The sequence below is a fragment of the Mus caroli genome, chromosome 3 (genome assembly GCF_900094665.2).
Source record: "Mus caroli chromosome 3, CAROLI_EIJ_v1.1, whole genome shotgun sequence".
NCBI lineage: Eukaryota > Metazoa > Chordata > Mammalia > Rodentia > Muridae > Mus > Mus caroli.
This window is the reverse complement of record NC_034572.1, coordinates 128,634,783-128,645,885: the sequence shown is the minus strand read 5'-3', so window position 1 is coordinate 128,645,885 and position 11,103 is coordinate 128,634,783. Positions and strand designations below refer to the sequence as shown.

General features: G+C 39.5%; 1 protein-coding gene across 4 annotated transcripts in view; it reads right to left on the bottom strand.

Annotated features, from left to right (window-relative positions):
* Positions 1-11,103, bottom strand: part of LOC110291092 (sodium/hydrogen exchanger 9B1) — a 49,745-nt gene that overhangs the window by 15,005 nt on the left and 23,637 nt on the right. For all 4 annotated transcript variants that reach the window (XM_021158039.2, XM_029475316.1, XM_021158041.1 and 1 more), the window contains exons 5-7: positions 8,210-8,380; positions 6,826-6,968; positions 5,689-5,816 (exon numbers count right to left, since the gene is read on the bottom strand). In XM_021158039.2, the coding sequence (XP_021013698.1) occupies positions 5,689-5,816; positions 6,826-6,968; positions 8,210-8,380 (442 nt within the window). The remainder of the gene's footprint in view (positions 1-5,688; positions 5,817-6,825; positions 6,969-8,209; positions 8,381-11,103) is intronic.

The following is an 11,103-nucleotide window of genomic DNA, read 5'->3' as shown; positions in this document are numbered from 1 at the left end:
CCTCCAGGTCCATCCATTTGGCTAGGAATTTCATAAATTCATTCTTTTTAGTAGCTGAGTAGTACTCCATTGTGTAAATGTACCATAATTTCTGTATCCATTCCTCTGTTGAGGGTCATCTGGGCTCTTTCCAGCTTCTGGCTTTAGTCTCTCACCATGAGCCCTCCAATTCTGGGTTTTCCACTGCAAGCTGAACCTTCACCAGTGGCCTCTCTTGGCCTTTCACAGTGCCAAGCTCTCCACAGGCCCTTCATGCAAAACCATGGTCGCCTGGGGAACTCTTACATATTACCAAGTTAAACTGTCTGTATGAGATGCAGCCTTGACCGTCTCTGGACCACAGCTTCTGTGTGCTGACACTTGGGAAATATGCTGAGATTTCCCACAGTGAAGCAGATCTCTTCTTAGTCACCACTGATTTCTCAGCCCCAGTGAGTGTGCCCTTTAACCCAGTAATCAGCATAAAGCAATGCTTTCACTTCAGTGGTTCTGGTCTCTCTTCGTCGCCATTGATTCTTCAGCTCTAGCTGATCATCTTAATAGAAAATATTACACCAATGGCCTAGGTAGAGTCTTTGCTTCCCTTTGAAACTTTACAAGCCAGGTCTCCACCATCTGTATCCCTTTCAGCATCCCCATCTTCCAAGATCCTTCAACAGTTCATCAAACTCTGAGCACCAATGGCTTTTCTAGCCCAATGTTCCAAACCCCATCCACATCCTCTCCCAAACACTAGAGTCAGGTTTGTCATAGTAATACTCCATGATACTGGGACACATTTCTGTCCTAATTTGGTTTGTACTGTTTGGGTAAATACCATGACCAAAAGCAACTTGGGGGAGGAAAGGGTTTTATTTAATCTTTTGGCTCATAGTCCATCATGGAGAGAAGTCAGGGCAGGAACTCAAGGCTGGAACCTGGAGGCAAGAGCTGATGAAAAGACAACGTTCACTGCTTGCTGGCTTGCTCCTCATGGCTTGGTGCATCTGATTCTTGATGCTATGCAGGACCACCTGTCCAGGGAGGTCACTGCCCCCAGTTGGGTTGGTCCTTTCTATATCAAGCATTCATTAGTCAAGAAAAGACCCCATAAACTTGCCTACGAGCTATATAATGGAGGAATTTTCTCAACTGATGCTCCCTTCTATATAACCCTATTTGTGTCAAGCTGACAAAAAGCATAGCCTGCATAAATCATGAAATATGAAAGTCTGTATCAGAGGAAAGGTAGATACTGTGCAGGGAGCAACCAGATCCCGACTTTTACCACAGATGTCCCCTAAATAGTAAAAATACACAGACTCGGCCACCAACACTCTAAGTACAGTTCTCAGATATCAGCAATTCATTTACAAAATGTAAAATCCAAATAGATATAGCTGAAGGGTCATTTAAAGCAGGAATAATTAGCAGGCAGAATTTTCCATTCAGTTCTATAAAAGTCTATGCAAACAAACTCTGTGGGTACCAGAAACGCACACAGTGCACAGACATTCATTAGGTAAGCATTCATAAAATAAAAATAAATACATCTTTAAAACAAATAAAAATCCACATTAAATGCACAAATATGTATGTGTATGCATACTACATTTTCTATAGAACAACAATGGATAATTGAAAGTTAAAAAAAAAAAAAGCTTTGCTGGGCCTGGTGGCACGCACCTTTACTCCCAGCTGTAGGAAGGCAAAGGCAGGCAGATCTCTGTGAGTTTGAAGCCAGCTTGGTCTACAGTGAGCATTCCAAGATAGCTAGGGCTCTTACACAGAGAGAGCCTGAGTTGAAAATACAAAAAGAAAAACAATAAATAAATAAATAAATAAATAACCCAGTTTTATAAGAGTATGGAAAAACAAAAATGCTTAGGAATCAACCTTAAAACCCAGTATCAAATTTACACTAAACACCTGCAAACTATAAAACATTGATTGAAAAATTAAGTAGGACTCAATTCAATAGATAGGTTAGGTCACCATCGTAGATTCTACACTGTGTAAGGTAACCAATTTCAAATTATCTATAGAGTCAACTCAATCACATTAAAAGTCCAAGAAGCTATTTTTAAATAATAATTGACAAACTAATCTAAAATGAGTGTGAAAATGGAAAGGACTCAGAATAATCCAATCCCGTAAAATACTAAATAGTTATTATATATAAGTATAAATAATGATTTTCTGGCAAAGCTGTTACGGTGCAGTAACTGGTGTGGGAACAACTATAAACCCTTGCAGAAAAGCAACGCAGGTGCACCTCGGCTCCTACCTCACAGAGCACGAGGAAAATTGCCTGACGGTGGCCAATGCACCTGCCTAAGCCTAAAAGCTTGTATTAGGAAACCTGTGATATTCTACAAATAGAACCAACCATAAAAGAAACAGAAAACTGAAATCAAATTTTAAATTTCCTCTTTGAGACACTGTTAAAAATTAATGGGCAGATTAGGAAGCCACATGCCGACAGAGACAAGACAGAGCCAGGCAGGAGGAAAGGATGCATGCTTTGCTGTGGTGCGCAGGGACAGGTGATACGTGGTATTCTTGAGCACTCCTGAGTGAGCGCTGCATCTTTTCCCCGCCAACACACAACTGTCAGGCCATACATACTGAGGTCACATTTAACCATGTCGTGACCCACGTGTGTTTCTAGGTAGCATGTTGTATATCACCACTGCTCACTTTACTTGCTTATTTAAAACAAACAAATGTTTTGTCTTGTAAACTTAAAAAAAAAAAAAAAAGAAATCTGAGCCAGGTGGTGGTGGCACCATGTCTTTTTTACCAACACTAGGGAGGCAGAGGGTGTAATCTCTGAGTTTAAGGCCGGCATGGTCTGTATTTCAAGACGGCCAGGCTACACAGAGAAACACTGTATGGAAAACAAAGAAAGAAATCTGAATGTTTTCTACTTTCAACCTTTTAACTTAAACATTTTCAGTCTTCATTTGACATATACTGGAAGAAAAATATCAAAATGTAGTTTCTCCTCAAATAATATTCTAATTTCCTTAATATGCTTTTTGACTAAAACTTCCTTAATCTGACTTGAAATGTCAACTTATGATAAGTGTTATTCACACACGTACAGCGCTGAGCATGGAAGCCGTGTGTTCAGACTACAATATACTCACTACAGGCTGTATAACTTGAAGCGATTCATCTAACTATCCCATAACTGTTTCTCCATCTGTAAAACTGAAATAATGTGAGACTGAAACCATCATGACAAAGATAAAGAGGGGCTAACATGTGAGAAGCTCACAGAAGAATCAGCAAATTCTTCAAAAATGTTCATTCCTTGCTGCAGTAAGTTCGGGATATAAAGCGAAACGCTAACCATTTCCCATGGTAATTTCTCGTGTCTGAGATGGGTACAACCTCTGACTGGAGAGACGGGGTCCTCTTCTTCTGATGTGGCACTGTCACTTAGAGAAGCTGCCAGGTGCTTCCTGTGTTCAAGGCAATGAGCCTTGAATGCTGTGTCTGAAAGTTAATAGCTTATAGACAGAATTTGAAACCATAGAAGTTACAGGAGAATGAGAAGGTCTCATACTGGCCCTATATCATTCCTATACTTAAAGGCTGGAAGAGAGAAAAGGATGACTGTTAGAGAAAACAGGAAGGAAGGTTTGGCAAGTTAGGGACTATTATGGACTGAACTGTGTCCCTGATCTCACAAAACCACATGCCAAGCTGACCAGCAATGAGACTAGATTCAGAGAGAAAGCCTTTGAAGAACCAGTAACAGTTAAAGGCATTCATAAGTTAGGTGGACCTGGATCAAAGAGGCCCAGTATTTCATCAGAACAGGAAGAGACCACAAGGATGTCTACAATGAGAGGACAGGGCATGGAAAGGCACAGAAAGATGGTGGCAATCTGAAAGCCAGACAGAGAGGCTGAAAGAGAAATCAAACCTGCCAATATCTTCATTTTAGCCTTCCAATCTTCAGAACTTTGAAGAACAAATTTCTGTTCTTTTAGTCACTATTTAGCTAGTTATGGAAGGAATTAAAGCAAGTCACATATTAGAAGGAAAAATTCGGATTGTATATCCTAGATGAAAGACTGGTCTAGACATAAACATAGAGACCTGGAGAGATGCTCAGTGGTGAACAGCACTGGCTGCCCTTCCCAAGGGTCTGGGTTGAAACTCCAGAATGTACAAGGCAGCTCACAATCATATGCAACTCCATTTCCAGGGGATCTTGACACCCTCTTCTCACTTCTGTGGATGTAGCATGCATGTAGTGCACGGATATACATGCAGGCAGAACACTCATACACATAAAATAAAAAAGAAATCATTTGAAATTCAGTAAGAAATCAATGGACAACATTTTTAAAACTGGCGAAAGATTTGACTGTCATTTTACCAAAGCAGCTGTATGGGCAGTTCCAGTACCTACAGCAGGGCTTAGTGCAGGTGCTTATTAATTAGAGAAACAGAAGCTAAATTCCACACAGAGAGTCACTCATGGTCTCTAAGAAATGTTATGAGTGAGTCGGCAGTGTCAGTGCAGAGGCCATGGCACCCTGGTAACTTTCAGCTGAAGGGATAACCAGAAGGCACGTCAAGTGGCTGTGCCTTACACGTGGCTGTGCTTTAATTTATACATGATAAAAACATGCTAGGAGTGTAGCTGAGTGACAAAATCCTTGCCTCATATATTTGAGGCAGTGGGTTTGATTTCCAGCACAGACTTATGTGTATGTGCATATGTATGCATGTATGTATGCATGTATGCATATATGTATTAGGGTATTTCACAGTTAAAGTGTGAAATTCACTACATTTAGCAATAAGTATGCAATGAGTGATCGTTTTAAAATTTTGGCTGGAATGTGTAAGTGGATACAAGAGTTAATGAACTGAAAATGAAAATAAGCTACGAGCTATGGACAATACTTCCAACTTGAAGGATTTTAACACAAGGGAATGGATAATAGAGAAGATTGATAGGGCTCTTTGTGCTGACAGAAAAGGTCGTTTTACATTTTAATGCTCTGAGAATAGAAGCATTTTTATTTACATGCCCATTAATAAAATCTCTCACATATATAATAAATATATGTATATGTGTACAAATACATATGTACACACAATACAATAGTGTACATACTAAAACACAGACACACAACAGGAGCAGGAATAAGATGAGGGACTATACACTGTACTATACTATTTGACACTATACACTGAGGAGCTAAGAATGTGTGAGTAACTGACAGCAGATTTTTTCAGAGATAGAACCTTGATCTGTACCCCTGACTGGCTACTGCGTCAGCCTTCCTAGTGTGGGATGGCGGGGAGAGGGGGTGCCACAATGCCCAGCAGCATTTGGTAGATATGGAACATGACTCTATCTTTGATCAATTGATTTTTGAGGATTCTTTTTTTGTTTGTTTTTCGAGACAGGGTTTCTCTGTATAACCCTGGCTGTCCTGGAACTCACTTTGTAGACCAGGCTGGCCTTGAACTCAGAAATCCGCCTGCCTCTGCCTCCCGAGTGCTGGGATTTAAAGGTGTGCGCCACCATGCCCGGTGATTTTTGAGGATTCTTGCTCACCCCTAATAGAATGAATTTAATGAAGAACCTGGCTATACAATATTCAGAGTATCTAAAGCTTTAATCAAAAACATATAGCTGTGTAACCTCATGTTATGAGGAAAGGAAAAAAATATTACCCTAGTAGGAACCCCCATTGCCAAGGAAAGTTCATAATGAAGTGGGAGAAGAGAGCGGCTGAGCACGCTTCTAGGAAGCATGGACCAAATGACAACCGCAGACAGACTCCCTTCAGATGCTTCAAAGCCTGAAACAGAAAGGTTGCATTTAGATCAATTAGAAAGGCCAACAAGACAATTACTTAGGCAAACTTTATAGCACACCATTTCTTGAAGGGATAGCAATTCACCCTTGATAAAGTACATCTATATCACTAATAACCTATAGTCACCAATAATCTATAGTCACCAATAATCTATAGTCACCAATAAAGATTTACCTCTCTAATTACTTCTACCTCCTTTAATTTTCCCATTGTACATTACAGTGACAATATCCCATTGGATTTTCCCCACCAGTTAATTGGTGGTGAACTATTTAATAGTAATAATAAAAAAGACTAACATGTTAAAAGTAAAAAGAAAAATTCAATATATTTCAAAAGGAAAAAATTTTCTATTTTCTTTATGGCTCAATCATCACTAGCAATAATTATTTACCCTTTTGGTATAAATTCACTAACTCTATATATACAACTCCCACATTTATTTCTGTAGCTATTATGTCCATGACAAGTCACCTTTCAATAATTCAAACAGATTTCTGATCTCCAGATTATAGTATTTTAAGAAATATGTTAAATGAGCTTTTACATTAATATAAAGTTAATCATGAACATATTTATACATAATCATAAAACAAATTATTGAACTTTTTGATCTTTTTGAAAACAGAGAGGAAAGGAAGCTTTTACAGGATTACTCCATCCTTTGTTAACCGGAAGAAAACAGTGCCTATGGGATAGCCTCTCAGTTAACTACTAGTAGTCTTGCCTAAGGCACATCTATTTCTATGCACGTTACTAAAGATGACAACTAATAGAGGTCTTATATCATTTATACAAAGATCTCTCTTCATATAAATGCTGATGGCTGGAAATAGAAATTATGAAACCAACATTTCGTCAAGTCTTGGATCTTTATCTTAGTTTTACATGTAGACTCAGAACAGCTATACCAAAAATCTTGCTTCTTTTCATTTCTGTAATTTTCTAATATGTCAAAGAATTTTTACTCAAAATTGAATAGGAAACTTACCTGTGGATCCAGTCCAAGCCCAGCTCGTACTAGGATAATAGTAAGGGCAGTGTTTCTTAAAGCTGAAGACCATGAGGTAGGAATATGGACAAATTCATAAATAATCGGAACATTCCTGATGATGAAACCAGCCAGTAACATCCCTAAGGCAGGAGGGAAGGAAGGGAAAAGAAAGTAGAAAACATAGTATATCTGATTAAGCTGATTTTTCCAAGACAAAAACACGGGGTAGGTTGCATACAAGCAAAAGTTGTGCATGGCTAAAGGAATGAAAAGCAGACACATGCAGGTGTGGTGCAGGTGTGGTGCAGGTGTGGTGCAGGTGTGGTGCAGGTGTGGTGCAGGTGTGGTGCAGGTGTGGTGCAGGTGTGGTGCAGGTNGCAGGTGTGGTGCAGGTGTGGTGCAGGTGTGGTGCAGGTGTGGTGCAGGTGTGGTGCAGGTGTGGTGCAGGTGTGGTGCAGGTGTGGTGCAGGTGCGGTATGGTTAGCAATGCAGTGATGCCAGGACACAGACATCAAGGGTGAGAGTGAAAATGAGAGGCAGAGGTCATATCCTGCAAGGCTCCTCCGCTTTGGCAGAGTCAGGGGCTGAGAAGATTTTATAAAGGAATTGATACAAGAGTTGCAGTTTTTATGTGTTGATCTTGGGGAATTAGCCAGTGATTAAACAGGCCACAGACACCAGTAAGAAGGCTATGTTATTGTTCATGGAAAAGTTGGAGACAGAAGTTATGGAGAAAGGGGTAGAGAGTCAGTAAATATTTAGAGATTGGGATGCAAGGGTATCGTGGACATGTTAAGAGGCACTGAGACAATCTCTTCAGATGGTGCTTTGCCTACTTAGACGTCTTGGTTATGAAGAAGATATGAGACCTCAGAAAAAGTGCTGCCACTAACTTTCCTGTCCACCTGCAGATCACAGAGCACTAAGATGAAGAAGTGATACAGGAGTGTCAGATTGACATATACAAGATGCTCAGACACAACAGATGCTCAAGCTCACACAGCTTATACAGTACTCACAGGGCATGCAGGGGTGCAATGTTTTAGTTCCACGACATGGACAAAACTTAAGCCTTTTCTAAATTTTCTTCCTTCTAGAATGCATTTTAAACTAATCTTACAACGACTTAAATAATAAACCAATGTCAATAATATATTCAGAATCTTCAAATTACTTTTAAAAATAGACTAAAAAGATCTGTGTGTAGAGCATAAATCTATACAGAAAGCTATATATACATATACAGTAAATGTATATAATTAGAAGTTAGATACTTTATTAAATAAAATTATATATATATACATATATATATATAGTTCAAACAGAAAATGATCAAAATTTACAAATTATCAACAAAGAATACAGATGATTATACACTTACCAATGAGAGGTGGGAGGGGAGGCACTACAGGTATTCTAATGACTTCTAAAATTTTACCCCCAAGGAAAGCACTGTAAAAAATAACTACAAGTCCAAACAAATTTCCACCAGGGAGAACTTCTTGACCTATAAGGGCCCAGAGTAGAGTCCATAGTGCAATGAGTGCAGCTCCTAAAATATAAAAAAATTACATCTATATAGATATAAGTACATGTACCAAACATGAATTCTACTAACTATATTAATATGCAGACTAACATAGCTACTCACAATGTTGATTAATATTACATACTGGCATAATTGAAGGATAGTTGTTAAGATATATTTCAGAGGCCCTATCAGTTTATAGGACAAGTCTTAAACAATTTTCTGAAAGCATTTTAAGGAGCCAGGTAAAAGTACTTGCCATAAAGCCTGATGATTTATGCCAATCTTTGAAACCCATGTAAATACTGAAGGAGAAAATCAGAACCTATGCCACAAGACTGTTTGCTGAACTTAGCATATGTTCCATGGCACATCTGTCCTCTCATTACACATGCACGTGCATACACGCATGCACACACATACATGTGCCCCAAGAGAGACAGGGAAATAAAATATTTCAAACTCTATGTGAATGTTTTTCATTGTAGTGTTGGGAACTCAACCTATGACCTCACACATGTTGAGCAAGGTATCTACACTCAATGGTATCCCTGAACTCTGTAAGGCACTAAAGGTTTCTTGTAATAGCTAAGTATTTCTCTGTTCGTTTCTGGTCTTAAGGTAGGGTTTGACTTTGTCACCTAGGCAGGCTTCCAAGTGTCCTCTTTTGCCTCTGCCCCTAACAGCTGTCATGATGGCCCACACAATAAAGCTAAGTCATTAAGAAATGTTATGACAACATGTTGAGATTTTCTTAAGTTTTAAAACAACCTGACTGGCTATGATACAAATTCTCAACTAAATTCATCATCACAATGGCAGAGCAAATTTTTTTTAACATGAGCTTATAAACCCTTGACCTAAAAAATATTTATTTGGGTAATATTTTTGTTGTTGTTGTTGTGTGTGTGTGTGTGTTTCTTGAGACAGGGTTTCTCTGTGTAATAGCCCTGACTGTCCTGGAACTCACTCTGCTGACCACACTGGCCTTGAACTCACAGATATCTGCCTGCCTCTACCTCCTGAGTCCTGGGATGCAAGGCCGCCACCACCCAACTGTGTGTGTGTGTGTGTGTGTATTAGAAAGAACAAAGCCTGGGGCAAAAATGAACCTGTATATTGTGGGAATAATTATAAGGCACTTTATGCACAGGAAGTATTGGTGGACATGGTGAGTAAATACTTAGAGCAGAAGTATTGGTGTTACAGAGCTAAGGAGATGGGTCAGCATGCAAGAGTGTTTGCCATGCAACTCTAGCTGCCTGATTGATCTCCAGCACCCAAGTCAAAATGCTGCAAGCTGTGGTTTATATCTAATCCCAGCACCAGCACCACTGAGGGGAGATGGGGGTTGGAGGCAGGAGAAGGAGCAGAAAGTTTGCATAGGCAGTGCAGTGCAGAGAAAAGAAGATACCTTATCCCAAGAGCAGGTAGAAGGAGAGAACTGACTCCCCTCAAATTGTCCCCTCACCTGAACAGAATGTCCCTCCAAACCATCAGGTGTCCATCAACTAAGTTAGGTAACAGGGACACAGGAAACCCAGGAGCAAATAAACCAAACAACAATGACAATACACACAAATGAAAGATGTTAGGTGCTGGAAGCCAAGGGTCAGAAGGATCTCACAGTTCAACAAGAGGCAGGCAGAAGAGATCTTAAGAATTCCTAGCTTGGGGGCTGGAGAGATGGCTCAGCGGTTAAGAGCACTGACTGCTCTTGCAGGGGTCCTGAGTTCAATTCCCAGCCACCACATGGTAGCTCACAACCATCTGTAATGGGACCAATACCCTCTTCTGGGTGTGTGAGAGGACAATAACAAGTGTACTTATATAAATCTTCAAAAAAAAAAAAATCCTGGCTTTTGCCGTATATACTTCTTCTAGCATGCTAATATATTCCTTCTAGCAAGGCTATAGAATGTATTTCACAAAACTTTATTAGTTCCATATTTACTGAATAAGAAAGCACTTCTTTTAAAATTAATCTATTTATTATTCTGTCCAACATCATATGTAGAATATTCAAAGCAAAGGAGCAAGGTCTGATTAGGTGAAGGGGGGTTGGAATATGAAGAAAATCAAGCAAGCTAGGTCCTCATGGCAGATGGGACACACACAACTGAACTATAACAAAATTAAATAGCACCAATGAACACACAAAAATCAGTAGTCTTCCTATATGCCAACAGAAAACATGCTGAAACCAAATCGTGAAAAATAGTTCTGTTCATAACTACTGCAAAAAATTAGAATAAATCTAACCTTTAAGAAATCAAATAACTCAATTAAAAAAATTAGTTACTGAAATGAGTCAGAAGTTATCAAAAGCTCCCTAATGATCAGTGAAATGGGAATAAAGACTACATTAAAATTTCATCTTACCCTAATCAGAGTGGTGCTCACTAAGGAAACAAATAACAACAAATGCTAGTGTGGATGCAGACTGAGGGCAACTCCTTCTCTGTTGGCAAAAATGTACAGTAGTCCAGCTGGTGTGGAAATCAGCATGGGGCTTCCTTAAACAAACTAAAAGCCAATCAACTATATGACCTGTCTTAGTCAGGGTTTCTATTCCTGCACAAACATCATGACCAAGAAGCAAGTTGGGGAGGAAAGGGTTTATTCAGCTTACAATTCCATACTGCTGTTTATCACCAAGGAAGTCAGGACTGGAACTCAAGTAGGTCAGAAAGCAGGAGCTGATGCAGAGGCCATGGAGGGATGTTATTTACTGGCTTGCTTCCCCT